General features: G+C 43.3%; 1 protein-coding gene across 5 annotated transcripts in view; it reads left to right on the forward strand.

Moving 5' to 3' along the window:
* The first annotated feature begins 8033 nt into the window (after positions 1-8033).
* LOC135180060 (ephrin type-A receptor 6-like) overlaps positions 8034-27511 on the forward strand; it is a 552362-nt gene continuing 532884 nt past the window's right edge. For 4 of the 5 annotated variants that reach the window (XM_064152220.1, XM_064152215.1, XM_064152216.1 and 1 more), the window contains exon 1: positions 8034-9342. In XM_064152220.1, the coding sequence (XP_064008290.1) occupies positions 9243-9342 (100 nt within the window). In that variant the 5' untranslated portion in view covers positions 8034-9242. The remainder of the gene's footprint in view (positions 9343-27511) is intronic. The other variant, XR_010304263.1, reaches the window with a different exon arrangement.

Here is a 27511-nt window from a genome sequence, read left to right on the forward strand (position 1 = left end):
TACACACTCACTGAAGTTAAATATTGAAAATATTCACTGCCATCACATTTCAATACTCTTGAACAGGACAATTCTATCATTATTAGACCTCGCTGAAAAATATTATCTTCTTAGATGGTATCTTTTACTTTGATAAAAATAGTTCTTTTTATGAAAATGCAATTGGAAAACATAGTAAATTGTTTACCTTTATGACCTTTTTAAAATGTGGATATTTTTGTTTATTTTATAAATTACCACAGAAATGCCAGAGGAAATACTGGAGATAAAGAAAGGCTGTGCTGTAACTGCAATGTGTAAACTTTGGAATATGTGTAACATTGTATTATCTTCTACATACTATAATCTCGAAATGATGATTCAGTAGTTTCAGTGTAAAAATAATTTGAGGCAATTCAAAGCTTGTGTAAATAAGTTGGGGATGAAGCTATGATACTGCACATTTTGTCTGCTAATTTCCCCCAAACATTTTTCAGTGTAATTGGTTCATTGTCAATTAAGTTGCTTCTTCTTACACTAGTAAGAAGTGCAGAACACTAGAATTAGTCTGCACAGAATAGAACATTGAAGATAACTGACTTGGCAAATTACTTTCTCAGTTGGATCCTGTATGTGTAAGAATTGTGGCCCATAACAAAATATTCTGCAGCACAGTGGATTAATAACTAAAATGGTTATGTTTGTTCTGTAACTCAAATAATAATTTTAATGTCAGAATTCAAATATCTTCTTTTAGTACTCATCTGTTATCTCTTTTTTTTTTTTTTTTTTTTTTTTTTTTTCTGTATCAATAATAGGGTAGGTAATAAGCCTGAGACCTTATCTTAGAATCATAGAATCAACCAGGCTGGAAGAGACCTCCAAGACCATCCACTGCAACCTAGCACCCAGCCCTAGCGGATCAACTAGACCATGGCACTAAGTGCCCCAGCCAGTCTTTTCTTGAACATGTCCATGGATGGCAACTCCACCACCTCCCTGGGCAGCCCATTCCAATGCCAATCACTCTCTCTGTGAAGAACTTGCTCCTAACATCCAGCCTGTACCTCCCCAGGCACAACTTGAGGCTGTGTCCCCTTGTTCTGTTGCTGGTTTTCCTGCAGAAGAGACCAGCCCCCATCTGGTGTGGGGGGGCATGGTTTTTTTGTCCACACAAAACTGTCAAAATCCACAAGCACTGAAAAAACTTCATGAGAATTGCTGCATATACCATGAGCATATTTGAGAACTATGGTACGAAGAAGAAAAAGTATCAGTAGTGATCTATCGTCAGTCTGTCATTAAATATGTTAAAGATTAAAAAATTTAGCAACCTAAAAGGCTCACTCAAGGATAAAAAAAAATGTATATGCCCAGGTAAACAATAATATAACGTATAACAAAATGGAATTCACTTTCAATTTTCAATTTTACAGAGAAGTGTCATTTATAAACCTGAATAGAAAGATACCATGGAAAGCTTAATTTCTGTTAGACTGACAAATTGCCAATGTATTCTGTTCACTAAAAGAAAATGTCTACTGCCCTAGCCTTTAAGGATCAGCATTAGATATTTTTTAATTAGTATTTTTTATTAGTGTTTTTTGTTAGTATACATGTTACAGTATATGCAAGTACATGCACAGTATATTCCAAATGCAACTCTTCTACAAAATCCTAATGCAAGTGTCTCAGTCCAAGTATTTCAGTAATTTAAACATCCATGCATTGAGTGCTGCCTGGGAAATACAGTTTATTATAAATTTGTTGTCAGTGTCCTAATTAAAACACTTACTTTGATCACACTAAACCACATATAGTTATGAATGACAGTTCAAAGGACTAACACACAACCCAACTCTGTATTACGCAGAATTTTAATTAAAAAGTAATGGCTTTCTTTTTTTCAGTTTTAGGACAGTGATTTTATTATAGTTATTTACCATATCGTGGTAAATTATGTATAGGTCACTACCCAAAGATTAAAGGACAGCCTATTACATGTAATTTGATGACTATATTTCTTTTCTTGTTTGTTTATTTGTTTTTAAAAGAAAGATTATATTTTTATTTAAGAAAATAACAACAAAAATTGAGTAAGTTCCCAAGACAACCCAAATTGTGTTTAAGAATGAGAATACATGCATTTCCTTGCTTCTACAAAAACACACTCCCTAGAAGACAATGAAGGTACTCGAACTGTGGATCCTCTTTTTTTGTCTTACTTGGCACAAGTCAGAAGGTTTTTAGAGAGTATGGAGGGTAGCTTCCTGACACAGCTGCTGTACAGCCTACCAGAGTGAGGCTCTGCTGGCCCTGCTGTTTACAACTAGAGAAGGGCTGGCAGGAGATGTGGTGGTTGGAGCCTGCCTGGGGCGCAGTGACCACAAAATAATAAAGTTTTCAATGTGCAGTGAAGCTGGGAAGGGCATCAACAAAACATCCACACTGGACTGCCTGAGGGCAGACTTTGGCTTATTCAAAAAACTAACTCGAAGGGTAGCTTGGGAAAAAGCCCTCAAATAAAGAAAGGATCCAGAAGGTTGGTCCTACTGCAAGAGAGAAGTCTCAAAGACACAAGAACAGGCTGTGCTGCTGTGCTAAAAGCAGGGCTGCTGGGGCAGATGATCTGCCTGGATGGGTGAGGGACTTGTGAAGGGATTAAGGGTAAAAAAGAGGACAGATCACCTTTGAAAGAGGGGGAGGCAACTCAGGAAAAAAAATAAGGATGGTGCAGGTCATGTATGAAGAAAATTAGAGAGCCCAAAACCCAGTCAGAGTGTCCCTATAAATACATTAATGATAAAAAGAGGGTCAGGGATAACCTCCACTCTTTATTGGACAAGGAGGGGAATGTACTGAGTAGAGATGAGGAGAAGTCAGAGGTGCTTAAGAGCTTTCGTTAGTAAGCCAGATTGCCCTCAGGCCAGCTGCTTCCTGAGCTGGCAGGCACGGTCAGGGAGCAGAGCAACCTCCCTGTAATCCAAGAGGAAGTAGTTAGGGACCTGTTGAGCCTCTTGGATCCTCACAAGTCTGTGGGACCAAATGGGATCCATCCTAGGGTGCTGAGAGAGCTGGCAGATGAGCTGGCCAAGACGTTCTCCATCATTTATCAACAGTCCTGGCTCACTGGAGAGGTCTCTGAAGACAGTGTGGTGCCCATCCTCAATGATGGTCAGAAGGTGGACCCAGGAAATTCCAGACCTGTCAGCCTGATGTCAGTGCCAGGCAAGATAACGGAGCAGATCACCCTGAGTGCAATCACAAAGCACCTACAGGATGGCCAGGGCATCAGACCCACCCAGCACGGATTTAGGAGGGTCAGGTCCTGCTTGACCAACCTCATCTCTTTTTATGACCAGGTAACCCAACTGGTGGATGTGGGGAAGGCTGCGGATGTAGTCTCCCTGGACTTCAGCAAGGCCTTTGACACTGTCTGCCATAGCAAACTCCTGGCCAAGCTGGCAGCCCTTGGCTTGGACAGGGGTGCTCTGTGCTGGGTTAAGAACTGGCTGGATGACCTGGCCCAGAGTGGGAGTGAATGGTACCACATCCATTTGCCAGCTGTCACTAGGGGTGTGCCCCAGGGATCAGTGCTGGGCAAAGTCCTGTTAAATATCTTCACTGATGATCTGGATGAGGGGATTGAGTCCAGTATCAACAAGTTTGCAGACAACACCAAGTTGGGAGCAGGTGTGGATCTGTTAGAGGGCAGGAGGGCTCTGCAGAGGGACCTGGACAGGCTGGACAGATGGGCACAGTCCAGTAACATGAATTTTAAAAATTCCAAGTGCCAGGTTCTGAACTTTGGCTACAACAACCCCATGCAGCATCACAGGCTGGGATCAGAGTGGCTAGAGAGCAGCCAGGCAGAGACCGACCTGGTCAACAGCTGAACATGAGCCAACAGTGTGCCCAAGTGGCCAAGAAGGCCAATGGCATCCTGGTCTGAATCAAGAATAGTGTGGCCAGCAGGACCAGGAAAGTCATTCTGCCCCTGTACTCAGCACTGGTTAGGCCACACCTTGAGTCCTGTGTCCAGTTCTGGGCCCCTCAATTCAAGAGAGATGTTGAAGTGCTGGAACGTGTCCAGAGAAGAACAACAAGGCTGCTGAGGGGCCTGGAGCACAGCCCTGTGAGGAGAGGCGGAGGAAGCTGGGGGTGTGCAGCCTGCAGAAGTGGAGGCACACTCCTCATTGCTATCTACAACTATCTGAAGGGAGGCTGTAGCCAGGTGAGGTTGGTCTCTTCTGCCAGGCAACCAGCAATAGAACAAGGGGACATGGTCTCAAGTTGTGCCAGGGAAGGTTCAGGCTGGATGTTAGGAGGAAGTTGTTGCCAGAAAGAGTGATTGGCATTGGAACATGTAAATAAATGAGCACTGTTTTTTTGAATGTTGGCAAAGGGACACTTTAGAGAAAATATTATCCGTTTTAGCTGTTCTGCTACCTAATAGTTTCCTTTAGCTTGTGGACTTCAAGGGTAACAGGAAGCAAAGCTATTCTTTGAATGTGAAGCAGAAAAACATTTTGTCCGTGCTCTTGTCATATTTTTAACTGCTTGCTTCTTGAATTCAGGTATAGCCTGATGTGACATGTAAAAGCAGAAGTTCTGGTAAGCTAGACCTTGTAAGATCTATGAAGAAGTCGAACATCACAGTATCACAGTATCATCAGGGTTGGAAGAGACCTCACAGATCATCAAGTCCAACCCTTTACCACAGAGCTCAAGGCTAGACCATGGCACCAAGTGCCACGTCCAACCTTGCCTTGAAGTGCCCCAGGGACAGCAACTCCACCACATCCCTGGGCAGCCCATTCCAGTGTCCAATGACTCTCTCAGTGAAGAACTTTCTCCTCACCTCCAGCCTAAATCTCCCCTGGCACAGCCTGAGGCTATGTCCTCTTGTTCTGGCGCTGGCCACCTGAGAGAAGAGAGCAACCTCCTCCTGGCCACAACCACCCCTCAGGTAGTTGTAGACAGCAATAAGGTCACCCCTGAGCCTCCTCTTCTCCAGGCTAAACAATCCCAGCTCCCTCAGCCTCTCCTCATAGGGCTTGTGCTCAAGGCCTCTCACCAGCCTCGTCGCCCTTCTCTGGACACGCTCAAGCATCTCAACGTCCCTTTTAAACTGGGGGGCCCAGAACTGAACACAATACTCAAGGTGTGGTCTAACCAGTGCAGAGTACAGGGGCAGAATGACCTCCCTGCTCCTGCTGACCACACCATTCCTGATGCATGGATTCGCTATTGGCAAATAAGGATCGAAAATGTGCATTGTGCCCACCTGATGTGCATGCAGGTATACATGAAGATGCACAAATGCACACAAGTATATGGAGAGTGCACATCCATAAAAACACACACTTTTAGAGCTAAGTTTTATATTCTAAAAATATCAAATATTTATCATGTAATAGTAGACATGAAGAAAGCAATCTTTCTTATGGTGTGCAAATTGCCCTTTCAGATTAACAAATGAAAATTCCTTTCCAGAAGCCACAGATAAGCAGTGGTACTGATATGTGGGCCCAAATGACTCCTCTAAATTTGAGAGATCTTTATACATGATGTCCTTTATATATGACAGTCTAATTGGGAAGCACTTTAATGCTGAACTAAGAATTGAAGCAGAAGGGAAATCTGAATTTTCACTCATTACCCCCAAAAGCTAACCTTGTGATGTCCCTTTAAACATGCTAATTCAAAAATGTTAATTCTAATTGTGATATGTAGAATCATAGAATAGCTTGGGTTGTAAGAGACTTTTAAAGGTGATCAAGACCAACCTGCAAATTCTAAAAATTAACTTTCTCCTTTTACATTGCCCCTGAAACTATGGCAAAATATTAATGACTTTTCCCCTAACTGTAAATAGTTCCTGAAGTTTTTCCTGTTTACCTTTTTCAATATAAATGTATTGCCTTATAGGCTGCTGTTAATACAGCCAAGTACAGGAAATAATGCTATTGTAGGCCTGCTGTAACTGGGGAAAAATCTGTTGTGGAACGGAGTTTAGGGGAATTTATGGGGAATGACATGTGAGGCCGACTTGTAAAGAAGGTTAAATGATTTATTACTAAAACACTAGAAATCTCCTTCCCCAAAACTTACTTATAACTACCCCACGTAAGTTCATGGTTCGCGGTTGCAGATTAAAATAGAGAATGGCTAATTTGAAGAGAGTCTGTGATTTTAAGAGAGTTCTTTGAGTCTTGAGAGATTATTCAGTCTCTAAATAAAGAGTTTCTCAGTTACTCACTGTCCAAAAGCACTTCTGAGAGGTTTCAGAGTATTTACGAATTTCAGGCGCGTTGTCTGAGCCTCCTGCAGGTGTGGGCTGAGCTGGGCCCTGGCTTCCGAGGCTGTTGAGCGTCGGACGCTGACGAGTTTGTGCTAAGGTCGTGCCGAGCTGGCCATAATTCTTAATGCTGCCGAGCAATGCGTGTGCAGGCAGGGTGTCATTCAGAAGGAGAGCAGGGTTAAGATCAAGAGGGCGAAGAACTCCCAATTATGGCAAAATGCAGTATTTTTATAGTGTTCAAAGAGGTGTGTTTAGCCAGTTCAGGAGATTTTACGTTAATTTTACAGATTGGTACAAAGTTATAATCAATTCATACAATTGGACAATTCTTACCCAAAACAACCTGTAGGACCACCCATGGGTCAGCCCCCAACAGATGTCCACCGGGCAACGGGAACCAAGGTCCCTGTCTCAAAACATACCCCTCTGTGGGAGAAATCTTCTCAGAGGCTCTGTAACTGCTAGGACAGCAGATACAAATATTGTTTTGTTTTTTGCGATGGCTTAGCTCTCATGTGAGCCACGATCCTGTTCACAACTGGGGCCTGCAAAAGGGCTCTGCTACTTTCCATGACAAAATCCATCCAAAAGCCCTCAAGTATTGATTTCTGTGTTGGCTTTGGTGACTGAACAACTCCTTTGTGTGATATATGGGATTTGGCTTTAGCATAGTGGGGTCTGTGTTGGAGGTGTGGTCTGGAGCACTCAGCATGGCAAGAGGCTGCAAGCCCTTGATGACAACAGGATCGGGAGTGGTGGGAAGCTGCGAGCCCTGCAAGCCCTGTGAGCTCTGGACAACAGCAGAAACCCAGATGTTGAAGACAAAGATTGCAACCATTTCTGCAAGAGTACATGAACTATGGGGCGGGGCATGCAAAGGATTTGGGAGGGAGGTTCACATGAATAAGGTTGATACTATACAAGTTTCACCATGTTCTGTAGGTGTGTATCTGTCAATTTGTTAAGCACCCAGCGCTGTTTTACCTTTATCCTGTAATAAACTTATTGTTCTTAAAATTTAAACAGTGACTTTATTCATCACATTTGAAAATAATCCTTAATATTATAATTTAGTCTTGCATTGTGAAGTATTTTTTTCCATATACAGCTTTTCTGTGAACATCTATTTAAGCATCTCGACAGAAATTATTATCCATTGACTTCAATGAGATTTTTGGAACTCAGAAGCTGTGGGAATTGTGGAGTTTTTTCTCCTACATGTGGATTTAGACATTTGCTTTTAAAAATTCATATACAGAAATATAGAAGTATCTTCCAATGTCGTTGGTTTCAGTCAATGCACAATTTCAGAAACTGAACCGCTTGCACGCTTGCTGTAGCAGAAACAAGAGGCACCACGTCAAAGGCGTGCTGAGAATGCGGCATTTCAATGACAGATCCACCCCAGTGTGAGCGTGGAGGACTGCCAGATCAGAGGAGCACGCACACCCTCAGGTTCGTGCCCGGTTCGTTTTCCCACTTCCAGTCCTGTCCCTGTCACCTGATTGGGAAATTAAAAACAAAAACCCAACCAACCAAACAAAAACCACCAAAGCAAAACAGCCGTGAATGTTTCAGGGATGCCCCAGAGCGGCTCGCTCGTATTTGTCGGCGTCTTTTTACCCTCTCGGGGGAACTTTAGGAAGCCGGTACCTGGCTGCGTTTCGCGCCGGTCAATGACGTTGCGGACGTCGGGTGCCACGCCGCTACCTGCGGGTTGAGGCCCTGACCCAGGCCTGAGCCTTGAAAGCAGCGCGTAGCCACCACCCCGCAGGCCGCCCGCCTTTAAATAGCGGCAACGGTAAGGCCCTGCCGTAGCGTTTCGCCGAGTGGATCCCCTCGGCCGGGCTAGGTTTGCCTCCCCTTGCCTTATCAACTAACCCCCTCTAGCGCTGAACCGGACGCATCTGCTGCGGGCTGGCGGCAGCGACGGGGCGAGGGCGTGCTTCCCTATGCCGGCCTAACGCATGCACCGCACCGCCGCGTTCCCCTCAGGAGCACGGCTGAGGAGGGGCCACCACTCCCGCGGCTCACGCTCCCTGCCTCTCTCGCCCCATTCTGCGTGCGCCGGGCCTCCCGTTGGCTGGTGGTGTGTGTGTGGCGGAGGATCCCCACTGCGGAGCAGCGCTGGCCATCCGATGGACCCAACACCCACCGGGCTGGGTGCAGAAGGGCGCCCCACTCCCGCGCCGGAGGGAGTGATCACGCCGCGGGAGGCACGGGAGCGGCAGCAGTAAAAAACTGCGAGCGGTTGCGCGGCACTCCAGCTGGGAGGGAGCGAGGGAGCAGGGACTATCACACCAGAGCCGCTTAATCTCTGATTGCTCCGCGACGGAAAGAGAACTACAGAGACTGAGAGCGCAGAACGGTAGAGCCGGGGCCGGCATTCCGCAAGTTTCCTTGCCTTCGGGAGCGTAAGGAGTCTCCCGGCCCTTCTGCCCTTTCCGCCTCAGGAGCTCTGCGGTGGGAACGAGACGCTTCACCGTGGGAAACTGAAGCCCCTCGGCGACAGCCGCGGACAGGGATGAGGGGGGCCCTACGGCGCGGGCAGGAAAGGAGGATGTTTCTGTGGAGGAGGTTGCTGAAGGTGCCGGGGGAGGTTATGCGGAGCTGATGGTGCCACCAGCCGGAGCCGGCGGAGGGAGCAACGTGCGCTCCTCACGCCGCAGCCCCTGCTTCTCAAGTTGCCGGAGCTCTCTCGGCTCCCAGCGTTGCCATCTCTTGCGCCGGGACGGCAACCCTCCCCCTTCTGGGCCGCCGCCGTGCCCCGGGGCTCCGCTGGTGGATGCGTCTACTTCGGTCCGCACTGTCCCCGGCAGTAGTGCAGGTAGAGCAACCCGGCCGGGCCGCATCAGGCCAGACTCGGACGAGGGCGCCGCCGCGGCGTTCCCCATTGGCCTGAAGAAGGACAAGGAGCCTCGGCGGGCCGAGGACGCAAGGCGCTCGGCGAGTACCAGCCATGGGGTGTTGTGAGGTGAGGGGATTGCTCTGGAGAGTCGGCCTCTTCCTCCCGCTGCTGACAGCGCGCCCCGCCGCCGGTCACGTCGCCAGCAACCACGGTAAGGGCTGCCGCCAGATGCGGTGCGAACAGGCTCCCGACAACTTTCCGGCGACCGCGGGATGTGAGATGCCGGCGGGCGGTGCAAGGGTCTGCACCTGCTCCCAATAGCACCGACGCCGCTCGGCCCTCTGAAGCGGCGATGCTTCCTCTCGGTAGCTGCGTCTCGCTCGGCCTCTGAGGGAGCAGAATGAGCGCGGGGGCGCGCGCGGGGGCTACTCGCCACCCGGTGGCCGTGTCATGGTGCCGCCTGTGCCCCCGACCCCGCAAAATATGGGTGTCTGGAGAGAGAGAGAAGCGGGGGAGCTCTGCTAGCTGGCCCCTCCCCGAGCTACGTCTCAGGAGGAGTTGAGGTGCTGTCCCCCGCCGAGCGATAAGGCCTCGGATGCCAGGACTGTCGGGGCTCGCTCGGGCTCTCCAAAGCCACTCTTAGCCGCGAGCTTTGTGACCGAGCTGCTGAACGGCAGGTAGCCAAAAGTCACTTTCTCGGTGAGGTGTTTGTGCTAGCACCTTCTTACTTGAAATGTGGTTTTAAGGTTTACTGTACTTCTGCCGAACACAAAGTGTATGCAAAATGGGTCTGAGAGTGCTCACCGTGCATTAAGAGAACCACTTAAAGGTGCCTGACGTTCCTTAACTCCTTATTTTAATGCCTTCTCTTGTCGATCTGTTTCTCCCGTAAAAATCCCATTTAAAGTGTTTGTCACAGATGCGTGCTCATCAGGTCTTACCGAAGACAGTAGCTTAATTCCTTAGATTGCAACCTCTACGTTTAAGAAAAGTGCCTCTAAATTAAGAAGGGAATAATTATGTTTTGCAAAATAAAATTTAAAAAATGCATAGCACATCCAGAAGATAACAGATTTTGTCAAAACTGAAAAAAATGCTCCCATAACTCTGAAACATTATGCAGTTCTCAAGTTATGGAGGATGTTGGATATGTCTATTCCTAAACTGAGTCTTCCCTACTTTTAATATTTTTGTACAGTTTAGCTTTTGTGTTATGGGATTGTACTATGATATGACTGAAAATATGGGACCTGAAGGGCAGCACTAAATGTTGCTTTTCACAGGAATTATTTCACCTGCTGTTACTCAAAGAGACATTGAAAATGGCCATAGAGGAAAGTAATGAGCAGGCAAAACAAACTGGTTTTAGTCATGAGTACTCTGAAATAACATATTTTCACACTTATGTTTTAAAATCTGTGTTGAGTATTCATTGCATCTATGGAGATAGCTAGGAATAATAAAGTATGTAGAAAACAGGAAAATGTGATAGCATGGCAAAAATTAACCTAGCAATCAGACTCAATTATAGCAGGGACATTCCAGGTTTAGGTGTTATTCCTTTAGATTTGGCACTAAATGTGGTGAATAATTTCATGTTGTAGTTGCACAACATACAGTCTTACCAGTGCTGCATTAGTTTTTCCCCTTATTTGTTTCTTAGAAATCTAATTTTCACAGTCACATGACACAGTTTTCCTTTCACACTGCTCTGATCAGTACATGTTAACATACTAATTACTGCAAGGCTTAACGAGATACATGAATGTGGATTTGAAAATTTATCTATTTTGTGTTACAAAATAGCGCAAGATACACAGTGCGATTCAAATATAAAGGATTTTTGTTAATAAAAGTTAGATTAGGTTTCTAAATTAATGTTTGATATTTCTGCTGCTAACTTAGTATTTCAATAGCGTTTTAAGAAGCAGGTAAAAATTGGAGAAAATAATAAACAAAACAGTTTAGCCCAAAGAAAAGTCTGTCAGTGTTGATATGTCTTTTTAATGTTGACGTAACTTTTCCCAAAATAGTCTTGGTATTTGCTGTATAGAGAAATGATAATTACCTAACTTCTGAGTAATTTCTCTTTCTCCATCTTGTTTCAAAGCTTCCAGTGAAGCAAGTAGAATCATAGAATCAGTCAGAGTTAGAAGGGACCACAGGGATCATCTAGTTCAACGCCCTTGCCATGGGCAGGGACACCCTACCATAGATCAGGGTGGCCACAGCTTCATCTAGCCTGGCCTTAAATCCTTCCAGGGATGGGGCCTCAACCACCTCCCTGGGCAACCCATTCCAGGGTCTCACCACGCTCATGTTGAACAACTTCCTCCCCGTGTCCAGTCTGAACTTCCCCACTCCAGCTTTGCTCCATTCCCCCTGGCCCTGTCGCTACCTGATGTCCTAAAAAATCCCTCCCCAGCTTTTTTATAGGCCCCCTTCAGATGCTGGAAGGCCACAAGAAGGTCACCTGGAAGCCTACTCTTCTCCAGACTGAACAGCCCCAATTCTTTCAGTCTGTCCTCATAGCAGGGGTGTTCCAGCCCTCTGATCATCCTCACGGCCATTCTCTGGACACGCTCCAACATCTCCACATCCCTTTGGTATTAGGGGCTCCGGAACTGGATGCAGTACTCCAGGTGGGGTCTCAGCAGAGCGGAGTAGAGGGGCAGAGTCATCTCCCTCACCCTGCTGGCCACAGTTCTCCTGGCAAAGCCCAGGATCTGGTTGACTTTGTGGATGCAAGTGCACACTGCTGGCTCATGTTTTGCTTCTGGTCCAGCAGCACCCCCAAGTCCCTCTGCTCAGGGTTGCTCTCCAGCCAGTCCCTGCCCAGCCTGGATTTGTGTTTGAGATTGCCTTGACCCAGGTGCCCTGACCTTGCACTTGGTCTTTTTGAACCTCATGAGATTGACTTGTGCCTGCCTCCCCAGCCTGTCCAGGTCCCTCTAGATGGCATCCTTTCCCTCCAACGTGTCTGCTGCATCACACAACTTGGTGTCATCAGCAAACTTGCTGAGGGTGCACTGAGTGACCCTTTGGTACTCTCATTATACCATGAAAGTCAAGTAGTAACTGTAACTGAAAAAACACATGGAAACTTACTGAGGTAATACCAGTGTTTTCAAAGCACACACTCCACCCAATTAATAAAAGAGTCTAGTAACAGCCTCTAAATCCAGAAACTTGATATGAGAAAAGGAGTACAGCAGAGACGTTACCTATTGTATAAACACTTAAATGTGTAAGTCTAATATTCCAGTTACTAAAGTTTGGAATCCTAACTGTGAAGACTTTTTTTTAAATCTTGTGCTGTTAACTGAGAGGAAAAAAAAATAGTAGGGTGATAATTTTAGCATGTGCATTGTGGAAACATGTTTGCAGTAATTGCAAAAAACTCTGGATTTTCCCTAATAATGGTTTCTTACCTTGGATTTATCTGATTTTTATCTATTTTATTTGGTATTGTATTTTGTATTTATAAACATACCCAAAGAAAACATTCCTCTGTAGTTCAGTATCAGTGTTGGTTTCTTGACTGCTTGTGGAAAAAGATGGGAGAGGGATTTTTTTATTAATCTTTGTAAACAGACAACTCTTCTGCTTAGTTCTTAGTGCTTTATTTCTTATTATTAAGCAGGGATATTCAGATAGTTTTTATATTCCAGTCTTATAAAATATTGTTAAGAACTATGTTTGGATTAATATATTTGTTTTCCTAAACAGAAACTTGTATTTATATAGTTCCAAGACTCTTAGCTTCTTGTCTTCACCCAGCAAATCAGTGTATACTGTCTTACAGTATCTGTAGCAAGCAGACACAAATGGTAATATTGACAGGGCGGTGGACTTACTCATCTTAATGGAGTGGTGAGTTCAAAAACAAACTGTGACAATGCTAAGGGCTAGATTTACTGCTAAGAAAAATCCTATAGGTAAGCAGGGCCATGAAGCTATATGGGGAAAAAATGTACTACTGCTCTCTGAAACAGAACTGCTTAAAACATAAACTTCAGTTAATGGTGTAGGGTGGATGCTTGCAAATTCATGTAAATTTTTGTTAGTTATCCATGCCATCCAGTTATGAAAGAGTTGTATTATGCAAAAGTTCAGCCTGTATTGTAGGTTTGATGTTTGGTTGCTAGAACACAATGAATTAGGCAATTACTCTCAAACCTGAAAATACAGATAATAACGTCTAAGCTGAGGACTTCTTTGTGCAAAACATGTATGAGTTTTTCAGATAAAGGTCACATCAGAGTATCAGTTTAACAGTATCCAGTGCTAAGCATGCATGCATATGTTTCCACATACATGTAAATCAGAAGGAATTTTTGTATCTTGGCTTCTTTTAGACTTCATCTGGTATTATGTGTCATCAGGCATTTTCTGAAGCAAATTACAGAGCTTTTGGAGTGTATAATGTGCCATGTCTATCAGTGAACTTGTAATAGGAAGTCGTGGCTTTTTCAGTTGCCCGGTATTGATACGTCTTGTCATGTTCAGCAAAGGCACTTATATTCATTTTCTTTATGAAAAAATGAACCAAAACAAACCCTGCAAATTGGGTAGCTCAAAGTTGGTTATAAAATTCTGGTGTTACATTTTTTTTGGTTACTAATAACTTTGAGTTATTCATCAGTTCAAAGAAGTTGGCTTATTTTCATTTTTACGTAGGTGCAGTCCATTGCAGATAACCAATCTTTCTGAATGCAGCACTCATAATTTTCCCATATCAATAAGGAGTCCAAGAGTTAAGTGTCTACAGAGACTGAACTTCTCTCAATGAGACTAATGTTTTACTGCTAGAAGATATCTTTGGTAGATTCTGATGTTTAGTTGTTCAGCTCATATTTTTGTGAGCATTTATGTCATTATGGAAAAATGAGAAAATTAAATACGTAGACCTATTTCAGTCAAAGTGTGTCATTCTCCTTTAAATGTGTAAATAAAATTATAAGGAAAATAATAATTTAGTTTCATGCTATTAAAAAACTTTAAAAATATTTTTACCTGTATGCCCCATATAGACTTGAATACTAATGAGGACTTTGTAACCTCTGTGGTTGTAGATATGCATGACATTACTTGGTATACAAAAGCCTTGCTTTATATGCCATAAATATGAGATGAACAGATTTTCAGTTAATGCTTCCTGATTTATTCCTGGTGTTGTGTTTGGCAACAATCAGTGCTGTTTGCATATTTAATAAATTTGATTTGGACAAATGAGAATTATTGATAGGGAAATATTAAAAACTTTAAAATTGTACAGTTTAAGCAGATGTAGTTTAAAACCAAGTCAGTACAGTAGTTCTGATGCAATTTGAGGGTGTGAAAACATCACAGAGGAACTATCCCTGTTGAGTAAGGAGGCGAGTAAAAATGTAAACTAAATGTTACAAGAAAGTATGGTAAAAAACCACTGCCAAACAAACAAAGCCTGAAGGGAATATTTGACAGTAAGCAGTGTTTTTTCCATCTCTCATGATTTATTTCAAGATCAGTGTTTTCAGTTTCAACCAGCATCTTGTCTCCATCAGGAAACAAGCCAGTATAGTGCCTAGAAAACAGACTGACAGCAGTGCAAAGGATATGACTGTCCTATTATCTGCCTACTTTTATGAGGTCCTTCTCAAAGTGTCTGCTGTCTGCTGTCAATATGGCCTTCAGTATTGGATTCAATATACCGTGAGTTTGTCCCAAATGACCATTCTTATGCTTTAGTAAATTTAACAGTCAGTTTTTGGGCAGATAACTCTTTTGGGAATAGTTTATGAATGAGAGAAGGAAGAAATATGCAGGAAATTAATGTTATGGAAATCTCTGTGTTTCTAGATACATAGTTTTAGATCTTAATTAGGTCTGAAGTCAGCCTGATCAGTTAGCTCTGGCCAGCCTGATCTAGGGTAGGGTGTCCCTTCCCATGGCAGGGGAGTTGGAACTAGATGATCCTCATGGTCCCTTCCAACCCTGGCTGATTCTATGGTTCTATAAGTCTGTATACGGAGTTTTCACTGTAGAATTTTAGAGAAACCTAGAAGTTCAGGATTTTTTTTTGTTAGTAAAATAAAGTTAACATCCAGTTTGTTGGCTTATGTTTTGCTTTGTTTGTTTTTGTTTATGAAAGGCCTGGCTTGTTTAACATCTCCTTTAACTGATTAGCAGTATTTAGAAACTGATAACACATGTGCAATATGAAAAGCATGTTATTATTCTATTGTGCTATACATCCCAACATAGTGTAGCTATGTTAAGATACACTTTTAGTCCAGCTGTGTATATAGATGGAAAGTTGCCGTTAGGATCACTGGATTTCCATAATTAGATATTGACACAAAGAAGAGGCTGTCATTTTGTTTGTTATGCCTTTAACAAGCAACTCTTATACACAGGGAGAGAATGGTAACTAGTCATAAAATCACAGAATTATTGAGGCTGGAATATGGAAGTGAAGTAGAGAAATAAATAATTTGTCCAAAGTCTATCCTGACCTCCAGGAACCATGTTACCATGTAGAAGTGATTAAATAAACTATTTGTGGTGAACAATGCATCTTCAGAGGCTGGTTTTGAACCTGTTAATAGTATGACAATCTTTACAATAAGGTGTTAGGACTGCAAATTACTATGGAAAACCAGACTTCTCTCTACATGATAAAAACGTTAAATTGTTTGTGTCTAAGAATAGGCCTTTTCTAAATAGGTATTAAAGAAAAGTCTCTTCAGTTGATGCAGCCTCCATTTCTAACCCTCAGTACTATTTTAAATGTGTTACAGGACACAGCTCTGAGACCAATCTTGGCTTTAAACCACCTGCACGTCTTGTTTGGATATCTGAAGCTTACTAATATATTGTATTAAAAACCAACTCAAAACCATTCTAACAAATATCAAAACCACAACTCCTAATTTTTTTCCTAGTCACTAGGAAAATGATACTAATTTAATGTTTCATGCACAACATAATAGTTCTGTGTCTTAGCATTTCTGTCACTTAGAGTCTTCTGTCACTAGTGTCTCTGTATTTGTTCTAAATTTTATCATCCTGTAAAAAAAATGCAGATACTGACTATCATCATCTAATGATGATAATTCAATAATTAGAGATGTATTGATTAAAATCAATCAGTGAAGGTACTTTTAGTATGCTTCACATGCTTCTGCAGACTATACAAACACCACCCAAACAATGCATGGATGTTTTCCACACACCATTTTTTAAAATTCCAAAACATTTATGAGGAAATTATAACTAGATTCACTATTTCCTTTCTGTAGAATAATCTGAGGATTTTAAAAGTATTCTATCTCTAAATATAAAAATACAAATTTAGTGAAAATTCTGAAATCTTGTTCAAACTTCTAGAAACCTTCCTTCATTAAAAAAAGATATGGCACAACAATACACTGTATAAGCATCAAACAGAATAAAATCAATGCTATGTCACTTCTAAGCAAAAAGAAAGGTGGGAAGTAGGCACCATCTGTAACAAAACACTGTAAAGGTACACAGAGGTGGTCATAGAAAAAGGTGTATTTATTGGGAGCTTCTGCATCTAGAACAAAAGGAGGAAAGTCACATAGATCAAACAGTATCATTGATTCATCTAATGAGTGATTTGTCTTGGCTAGCGACCATTGGTTAGAGTGCACTTGCTACTGTAATTTGTATTCTCTGGCTGCTAGTTTCTTCTTAGCTTTAAGGAATGAATTAGAAAGCATTCTTTAAGGTAATGCACTAATATTTTAATTTTAGTAAAAGCGATTATCTCTGGAACTTCCCAGGCCAGCTTTCCCAGTGGTTTCCAGGTGCTGGTTTAAAATAGAATACTATAGGAAAAAAACTGTTGAAATTCAGAATGAAATTGTTCAAATATATCTTGGACATACAGAGTTATTTTTTCAGCTCTGAATCTCCTCAAAGCTACTGTTTTTCATAATTTTCTTTTAAGCAAGCCTTCCATGTTGTTACAGCCAGTAAACTAAGGAGAAGAATGACATGGGTTAGGAGCTTTCCCACGCACACACTATTGAAATTTACTAGACCAGCTCAGATATCTTGGAAGTAAGATTAAACTATATTTACAGCAAAGCAAAATTTAAAAGCAAATATACACAATAATTTTACAAGTATTCACAGTTATATAAAAAGTAGAAATAACACAGAAATCCAAACTCGCTCCAGGACAAAGAAACTGCCCAGAGGGGGCTAAAATCTACCCCTCTTTCTCCCTCTCCTTTCCCAGACAGACAAACAAAACAACTAGAAAAGCTTACATTATTTTCTTTTAGCCCAGATTAGTGGAAAGACATTAGAACGAAGTTGAGAGGAAGTGAATAGATCCAGTGACATAGACCAGAATGGGAGAGTTTATTTACATTTTGTCTTTTTATCTCAGCAAACCAGTGCATGATATAGATTTCATCATTATTTTCTTTTCATGACCAATGGTATAATTTCTCTCATTAAAATACTCCAATTAGCCTCAAACCAGCACAAAGAGTTAAAAGCCAAAGTTTTCATCTCGATAAGGAGGGGTTTTAATCTGGATTGGAATTGAATTGTAATGAGGCCGTGTGACGGTTTGGGTATTCCCCGCCCCCCATGCTTTATAAATCAACGAGACTAGACTCAGCCGGCTCTGGAAATATGAATGAAGCTATTTATTTTCAGCTAACACAATATACAAGCAGATATTTACAGTATATACAGTTATAGACAGAAATGTACAAGGTAAAAGGTGCTACAGAAACACAGCTCCCCTCCCAGAAACCTGAGTCCCCAGGAGAGGTTAAGAAGCAAAGGTGGGTTAGTCCAAATGGAAGGTGAGGTTAGAGAGTAAGATGTTGCTCAGCCAGCAGCCCAAGCAAGAGTGAGAGAAAAATGGCAAGAGTGTTACCTAATGTTTTCATTTCTCGTTCCCATACCCCTTAGCAAGACTGTGAGGGAAGTAGACATCACCATTGTTTTCCTTTCACAGCCTGTAATCTACTTCTTCTCACCAAAACATTCTAGCTAGCTTCAAACTAGCACAGGCCGATATGAAAATTATTAAATAGTTTCTTAAATATATATTGAAATTTTCCCAAAACTTACTTACAATTAACACACAAATTCTATTATGCAATTGGTAAACCTAATTTTCTAGAATGTATATATGCAGTTAGATTAAATTTAAATGATTTAGGAAAGGTTTTAGAAAATGTTTACCACTGAGGAGTCTTACAGCACAAACTGCTGCTTAAAGGTTAAAGATAAATTTTCACAAACTTCACAAAAGAGAGTTACTGTCTCAATATTTGTAATCCAAAAATACATGTAGAAGCATAAATGAGGAAAAATATAATTCCAGACACTTGGTGGCCTTCCATGTGGTGATGGTGCGGTGAGGCTTTGCTGCTTGTGTAGCTCAGATTGAGCAGGTTGTCTGAGAAGATCCACGGATGCAAGGCAAAGCCTCCGTGGCTCTCAGGAGCTCATTGGAGTGGTCAGTCATCTGAGTGAAGCAGGATCCATGTTTGTGGACTGAAGCAGGCAGATTGGGTGCTGTGTATAGCAAAGGAGTCATCCGGCAGGTCCTGGGGATGCAACTCATTGCTAGGTAATTGCCTAAAGTGTTGCTTAGGCCAGAGTCAAATGGATTTGGGCTCAGCTGTGCTCAAGTGGACAGCTGTATGCCAGTGCAGGGTGAGCCATTTCAGTCCCTTGACTCAGTGTGGGTCAGGTCTTCTTGGGGAGAAAAGTCCCCAGCTACACAGTGCAAAGGCACGAAAGGCAAACAAGTAGCAAATGAAACAAAGGCAGTAGCACCAAAGAAACAAGTTTGCTATTTTTTTAAGCATTTTGACAAGTGTCTTTGACCAATAGCAACAAATAAAAACACCTCTAGAATCAGTCCTAAGTTATTTCACCAAAAAAGGGAGATACACATGCCTAGCATCCATGACCTGTGTTTACCAAAGACAAAGCAGGCTGCAAAACAAGGCCAAATATGGTGTCTGTGATAGACTGAGAGACACCAAGGCTTTTGTCTGCTTTCTCGGGCTTCTTCCACTCACGGGAAAAGGTGGGGGAGGGGCAAGGTGAGTATTCAGATAGGTGTTTAGGACATGTCTTGGATATGTGTTCTAGGTAGAATTTGGACCTTCCACCACACAGCTTGGGTGACCACTTTGTGACACCTGTCTCATATTTAGAAGTTTTCCTTGGGTTTAGAGGTGGGCTTTCATTGTAGTTTTCTGTAAAATTCTGTTATTTTATGTTCTCCACTAGGAACATTTTGTTTGTGTGGCAAGATTTTGATAATGGGTGAGTTACAGGGGTAGATGTTGTGAGAAGCTTCTAGAAGCTTTGATCATGTCTGTGAAAGCCAATGCCAGACAGCTGCATAGTAGACAACCAAGCCCAGGTCCATCAGCAGTGGTGGTAATGCCTCTATGATAACATATTTCTGAGTAGGAAAAATATACTGTGCAAGAGGAATTACAGTAGGAAAGAGGAGTGAGAATATATGAAAGAAAAAATCGTTGATGCCAAGGTCTATGGTGTGAAGGATGAGGAGGCACCTGAACAGAATTTCCCCTGCAGTCCATGGAGAGTAATGGTGGAGCAAATGTCCACCTGCAGCCGTTGGAGAACTCCATGCCAGAGCAGGTGGATGCTCAAAGGAGGCTGTGACCACACTGGAAAGATCATGTTGGAACAGACTCCTGGCAGGTTCTGTGGACCTGTCAAGAGAGGAGCTGATGGTGGAGTGGAATTGCTGGTAGGATTTGTGCTGCTGTGGGGAATTCATGCTAGAGCAATCTGTTACTGAAGAGCTACACCTTGTGGAAAAGGCCCATGATGATGCAGTTCATGAAGAACTGTAACCTATGTTAATGACACACTGGAGAAATGCATGGAGAACTGCCTCTTGTGGGAAGGACTCCTTGCTAAAGCAGGGGTGGAATGTGAGGAGTTCTCCTCTTGAGGAGGAAAGACCAGCAGAAATAATGTTTGATGAACTAATCTCAAACCTCATTCCTCATCCCCTCCTGTCACTATGGAAAGGAGGTAGAGAAAGGAGGGGAAAGATGCCTTTAAGATCGAATTTTATCTATCATTACATTGCTTACTTGATTGGTAGTAAAACTAAATTAATTTATCTAAGTCAAGGTTGTTTTCCCATGACAGTAATTGGTGAATCATCTCGCTATCCTATCTCAATCCACAAGCATTTTGTTGTATTTTCTCTCCATATCCAGCTGAGGAGGGGAGTGATAGACTGGCTTTGGTGGGTATTTGGTGTCCAGCCTTCCTTATGTCAGGACATCAGTCTCACAGCAGAAGCCTTGCCCTGCCTGCTTATGCAGTGTTTGACTCTCTTAGTCTTAGGAATCAGCTGTCTTTGATGCTGGTCGTAAGTGTGATGGTTTAGGTGTTACCTGCCCCCCCTACACTTTGGAAATCACCCAGACTAGACTCAGCCGGCTTTGGAAATTTGAATGAAGCTTATATTTACAGCTTAGCTCAATATACAAGCAGATATATACAGTATATACATTTATATACAGTAATATACAGGGTAAAAGGTAATACAGAAACACAGCACCCCTCCCAGAAACCTGAGTCCCTGAGAGGGGCTCCCAACCACCCTTCCACATTCTCCCACCCCTCTCAATATTATCCCAGTCCCAAAAAAGAATGGAGGTTTGGCCAGGGGGTTAGGAAGCAAAGTGGATTAATCAGAGAAATGGCAGAGAGGCTAAAGAGAAAAATGCAGCTCAGAGTTCCCCAGCAGAAGAAGGATGACTCCCTTATCTATGTTAGGATTCCTGTTGTGGTGGTTTGGGTGTTCCCCACCCCCCACACTTTAGAAGGTACCCCAGCTAACTCAGCCGGACTCCGGGAATATAAATGAAGCTATTTATTTACAGCTATCACAATATACAAACAGCTATTTACAGTACATACAATTATATACAGAAATATACAAGGTAAAAACAATACAGAAACACAACTCCCCTCCCAGAAACCTGAGTCCCCAGGAGGGGCTCTCAACCACCCCTGCACCTTCCCCCTGCCCCTCTCAACCTTACCCCAGTCCTAAGAAGAAAAGAGGTTCAGCCAAGAGGTTAAGAAGCAAGGTTAGTGGTAGTGAGGTTAGGGAGCTGCAGCTGAGTCCAGAAGCCAGTCAGAAAGTGAAGACAAAATGGAGAAAGTGTTATCTAATGTTTTCTTTCTTGTTCCCATACCTCTCAGCGAGACTGTGAGGGAAGGAGACGTAACCATTGTTTTCCTTTCACAGTCAATTATCTACTTTCTCTCACCAAAACATTCTAGCCTGCTATCAAACTAGCACATCTGTTCTTATACCTCTCAGCAAGCCTATGAGTGAAGTAGACATAACTTTGTTTCCCTTTCACAGCCTGTGATCTAATCCTTCTCACCAAAACATTCTAGCTAGCTTCAAAGTAGCACTGTCTGCCCCTATTTCACTCAGAGTATTGCTGAGAACTACATGATCTAATGTAAAACAGTATTTACATTAATGAATATGACAAGTTCAGTTCACACTTCATTCTGGCTATCTCAGATGTAGGTGATTTAAAAGCTCAGAAAACAGCAAATAGTTTGTCTCCTCACAGATGAGATGAGAAGACGGACTCCCAGGTGACATAGGGTTTGTGCTCACGTACAGGAGATACTGTCATAGATTCTTTCATTGTTGAACACCGATGGTACCTAGAGCAGAAAACTCCTAATAGCAGCACAAATGTCACAGTCATGGATGACTTGGGTGATAGCGTCCATGGACAAGTCAATTGACCTATCACGTGCCCATCGGTATGTTGCATCTCTGCCTTGATGTCCAGATGATTCATGGGCCCACCGAGCTAAGAACAGTTCACCTCGGTGTTTCCTATCAAGGTCAAGGTCACAGTTTGTATCAACTTCAGAAATCTTAGCAACTTGGTCTGCCTGCTGGTTGTGTTGGTGTTCCTCAGTAGCTCTGCTCTTGGGTATGTGTGTGTCTACATGCCGCACCTTCACTGGAGTTCTCTCCAGCCGTGCATCAATGTCCTGCCATAGATCAGCACACCAAATAGGCTTTCCTTTCCTCTGCCAGCCATTCTTCTTCCAGTCTTTCAGCCAACTCCATAGAGCATTGACTACCTAGCATCCATGAGTCGGTGTAGAGGTAAAGGAGAGGCCAATTTTCACATTCAGCCACATCAAGAGCAAGTTGGACAGCTTTTACCTCAGCGAACTGACTGGATTCACCTTCTCCATCTGTTGCTTCAGTAACTCCCCCGGTACGACTCCAGACTGCTGACTTCCATCTTCGCTTGTTCCCAATAAGATGACAGGAACCATCTGTGAACAAAGTATAGTTCTTTTCCTGATCAGAGAGATCACCATAGGGAGGAGCTTCTTCAGCATGAGTTATTTTCTCCTCTGGAGGTTTGGTACAGTCTGTGCCTTCCGGTCAGTTGGTGATCACCTCCACCAGACCAGGTCGATCAAGATTCTCCATTCGTGCTCGTTGGGTTATCAAAGCCATCCATTTAGACCAGGTTGCATCTGTGGCATGATGCGGTGATAAACGTTTGCCCTTGAACATCCAATTTAGAACTGGCAGTCTAGGAGCTAAAAGCAATTGTGACTCAGTTCCAATCACTTCAGAAGCTGCTTTCCCTCCTTCATAAGCTGCTAGTATCTCTTTCTCTGTTGGGGTGTAATTTGCCTCTGAACCTCTGTAGCTATAACCCCAGAAACCAAGTGGATGACCACGTGTCTCATTTGGAGCTCTCTGCCAAAGGCTCCAAGTTGGACCATTGTCACTGGCAGCCGTGTACAGAATGTTCTTAATGTCTGGACTAGATCTCACAGGTCCCAAGCCCACTGCATGGACTACTTCTCGCTTGATCTGATCAAAGGCTGCTTGTTGTTCAGGTCCCCACTCGAAATTGTTTCTCTTACGAGTCACATCGTGCAGAGGTTTGACAATCTGACTGAAACCAGGAATGTGTAGTCTCCAAAATCCCACTGCACCCAAGAAAGACAGAGCGTCCTTTTTATTTGCGGGAACTGCCATGGTGGAGACTTTGTTGATCACATCCTGAGGAATGTGACAGCAACCATCCTGCCACCCCACTCCCAGAAACTGAATCTCTCTGGCAGGTCCTATGACCTTGTCTTTCTTAATGGCAAAACCTGCTTGCAGCAGAATGTCTGTGATTTTGTTACCTTTCTCGAAGACTTCCTCAGCAGTTTGGCCCCACACAATGATGCTGTCGATGAACTGTATGTGCTCTGGACCTTTCTCCAATGCATTGTGGATGACTGACAGATTGTTGAGCTGTGCTTCCACCCCTGAGGCAAATAGTTGAACTAGTACCGGATTCCTCTCCAGGTGAATGCAAACTGAGGCCTGCACTCCTTTGCTATGGGAATAGAGAAGAAAGCATTAGCAATGTCTATGGTTGCATACCATTTAGCCTCCTTCAATTGCAGCTCGTACTGGAGTTCCAGCATGTCTGGCACAACTGTGCTCATGGGTGGAGTCACCTCATTGAGGGCACGAAAATCAACTGTCAGTCTCCGGTCTCCTTTAGGATTGTGGACAGGCCAGATGGGACTGTTGACAGGTGAATGAGCTTTCTCGATGACAGCCTGAGTCTCCAGTTGACAAATCAGCTGATGAATGGGCAACAAAGAGTCACGGTTAGTTCTGTACTGCACACAATTGTGCACAGTTTGAGTAGCAGTTGGCACTTCCAGGTCTTCTGTGTCATGATGTCCCACAAGTGCAGATTCATCTGAAAGTTCAGGTCTAATGGACAATTTCAATTTACCATCCTCAGTCTCTACAGATGCTACTCCAAAAGTGATCTTTTGGATTTTTGAAACAACCTTGTCTCAAAAACTCAATTCCCAGAATGCAAGGTGCATCAGGACCAGTTACAATAGTATGTTTCTTCCACTCTTTACCAGTTAAACTAATTTCAGCCTGCAACTTAGTTAAATCTTGATATCCACCAGTGATTCCAGAAATGGATATGGACTCTGTCCCTTTGCAATTTGATGGCAATAAAGTACACTGAGCACCTGTGTCAACTTAAGCCCTGTATTTCCAAACTTTTGAATTGCCAGACCACCTAATGAATGCATTCCAATGGATTCAGTTTTCTCCACTATCTCTTTCCTCCTCCTGGCTGGAGGCAGGGCACCCCTTGTGCTAGTTTGAAGCAAGCTAGAATGTTTTGGTAAAAGAACTAGATAATGGGCTGTGAAAAATGAAAACAATGGTGATGTCTCTTCGCTCACAGTCACGCTGAGAACTCTGGGAAGAAGAAGTAAAACATTCTCCATTTTGTTTTTTCGTTCTGCCTTTGCCTTCAGACCTAGTCACATCTCATTGACCTTGCTGCCACTAACCTTGCTCCCTAACCTCTTGGCTGCACCTCTCTTCTTTCTGAGAGCTGGTGTAAGGTTGAGAGGGCAAGGGGAGGTGTTGGGGTGGTTTGAGAGCCCCTCCTGGGGACTCAGGTTTCTGGGAGGGGAGTTGTGCTTCTGTATTGTTTATCCTTATTTCTGTATATAACTGTATATATTGTAAATAGCTGCTTGTATATTTGCTGCTGTAAAATAAATAGCTTCATTTACATTCCCGGAGGCCGTCTGAGTTAGCTGGGGCAATTCCAAAAGTGTGGGGGGGTGGGTAAGAGCCCAAGCCATCACACCCCTGATGCTGAACATGGCATGTGGGGTGTACACGATGATTGGTGGTGTCAGAGAAATTGTAATTGTTGGAATAATTGCAGTTGCTCTCAGGAGCTGAAGAAGTGACAGCTGCTTTCCTGGCATTGTTGCCTCTGCTTCTGACACTCTGCAGTTCCCTGACTCTCTTTGAAAGAGCTGAAGTAGGTTGACCATCTCACTTGTTCATGTTCTCACTGTATTGGTCACGCAGAATTATCCACAGTGACACACATGATTGCTGATGTCTGGGTGGAATTTGTCACCTCCTGGGCTGGAATTGCCTTGGAGGAGGTGGGCATCTGTTCCTGGTGGCAGAAACATGCACCCATTCAGATGATGCAGGAATGGTATCCTTTACCAGATTGGTAATGTTTTTAAGATCCTCCTTCAGTTCTTTCATGCCATCTTTAATACCTTCCTTGATGCTATCTTTAATGTCATTCTTTATCTCTTTCATCTCTGTAGTCATATGCCGGCGCAGAAAGCCAGTGGAGACCAGATCAAGGCACTCCCGAGATGACTCAGTCTGAGTTAGCTATGAGCAGTGTGCTTTATTGAGGCAATACAGTGTCTTATATACTACTTGGAAGAGGCATGCATATGTAATTTAGTTTGAGATTAGTACATGTGGAAAATACAGATTGGCTCAAGGTTATGTGTGTGGTACAGATAGCTTAACTTAACAACAACCTGTCCCCTGCAGCTGGCAAGCTTTGCCTTCTGCAGCTGCATGTGGGGGATGCCACCCACTGCCTGGCTTCCTGCCTCCGAGAAGGACACTTTGCAGGGCGGTTGCTCATTGCTTAGCAATTCATGTCCGGTTAGCAAGAAATCCTCCCACAGTCATTGTTTTTATGGCAGAGACTAGGGCAGAATGTGACAAGCTGTCCTCTATTTGCCTGAGCTGGTCAGTGAATTCACCAACAGTGAAAGACCTTCCATTATCACTTCTTGATAGAAACTGTTAGCCAAGATGTTAGCATAGATGAAAGAGCAAACTTAATGAGCTTCTTCATGAGACCTGTTCCAAGAGGAATGTCATCAGGCTCATATGTGCCACAATCTCCATAAAGCACTTCCTTCACAGCAAACTCCTTCAGAAGCTTAATTCCCTGCTCAATGGTGTTCCACTTCTTGGCTGCCCATGGTAGGTCATCTCGGGAAGGATATCTCATAGCCACAGCCAACAGAAGGCGTGTCCACAAGCTAACCCTACCAAGAGGACTTGCTAGGTATTTGTTCACTCCACTCTCCTTAGTGAGTGGTCCCAGCTGCTTGGCAGACTTGTCTCCTACCTGTAGGGCATTGGCACCAATGCTACGGCATCTCATCAGCCAGCTTAGGATTGACTCACCTGATTCCCTTGAGTATTCCTTTCTAACTTCCCTGACCTCTCTGAGAGAATCATTGGAACCTTGGATGTCATCCTTCTCCTCTTCCTCTGGTTGTCTTGGTTATCCCCATCCTAGAAACAGAACTTTCCTAAAGAGCACTCTTAAATTCATCAGAACCATCCTCTTTCTTGGCAGCCAACCTCACAACGCTCCTCTCATCAGAGTCCTGGGATCTAAGCATGTTCACCAAATCCCGAAGACTATATGTCTCCTCTTCCTCCTCTTGCTCACCAGAGGTCCCCTCTCTTACATCCTCTTTTGAATTACTCTTTGTCAAATGTGTCTTTGCTTGGGCTTTGGCAGGTGCCAAGAGGGCCTGCTGCACCGCAACAGACTTTAACGAGTCTGCTGGTGGATTTGAATCACTGGGAGTCTGGCCTGAGGCCTGTGAGTTCAGAGCTGCCTTAGAGGTAGTTTTTTTTTGTCTGCTGCCTGGGGATTCGAACTGGCTGCACTAGTGTTATTAGTTGAGGGAACATCTTGGCTTTGATTATTTCCCTATACTCCTGGGAATCCTGCCATGTTATGATTCCCAATTAGAACATTGGCAGCTTTCCCAGAATCTTGGGAAGGAGGCTCCTTTCATGTGTTTCCAAGTTATCTTTGTTTTGGTTTACACTGGTACATTTTGCCTGGGATGCAGACAGATTTTTATCTCTTAAAGGCATCACACTTGAATTTTTCTTACATAATGGCAAAATTAATATGAAAATCAAAATTACAAGACATAAATTCACACACGACAGAAATGCCACAGTCTGACATGAACAGAATTCTGAACAAGAGTCTGACACCTCTGTTTTAGGTAAGATAACTCCCATGAGGGCTGTGGATAAAGCAGTAGAAGTAGTAGCGCTTACATTATCTGTAAGGTTACTGGTAAATACACCTGTAATGTTAGTGGTTAAAGACTCAGTGACATTAAAGCCAGCATAGCCAAAGGATGAAATCCCCCCCAACTCCAAAAAATGGATGTGAATTTAGCTTTGACCTTCTTAAAAATTGTAGTAAACAAAAAGTAACCAATTTGGGCTTTGATCCAATTATAAATAAGAAAACAGAAAATAGGCCACATAATAGCCTCCACTAAGTAAAATAGCTGCTTCATTAGCTTCATTCTGATTCCCAGAGTTAATTAACAGTCACTCAAAATTAATTTGCCCCACGTTGGGTGCCAAATAAAAATATGTGATGGTTTGGGTGTTCCCCGCCCCCCTACACTTTAGAAATCAC

Source organism: Pogoniulus pusillus, chromosome 12, assembly GCF_015220805.1.
Source record: "Pogoniulus pusillus isolate bPogPus1 chromosome 12, bPogPus1.pri, whole genome shotgun sequence".
Lineage (NCBI taxonomy): Eukaryota > Metazoa > Chordata > Aves > Piciformes > Lybiidae > Pogoniulus > Pogoniulus pusillus.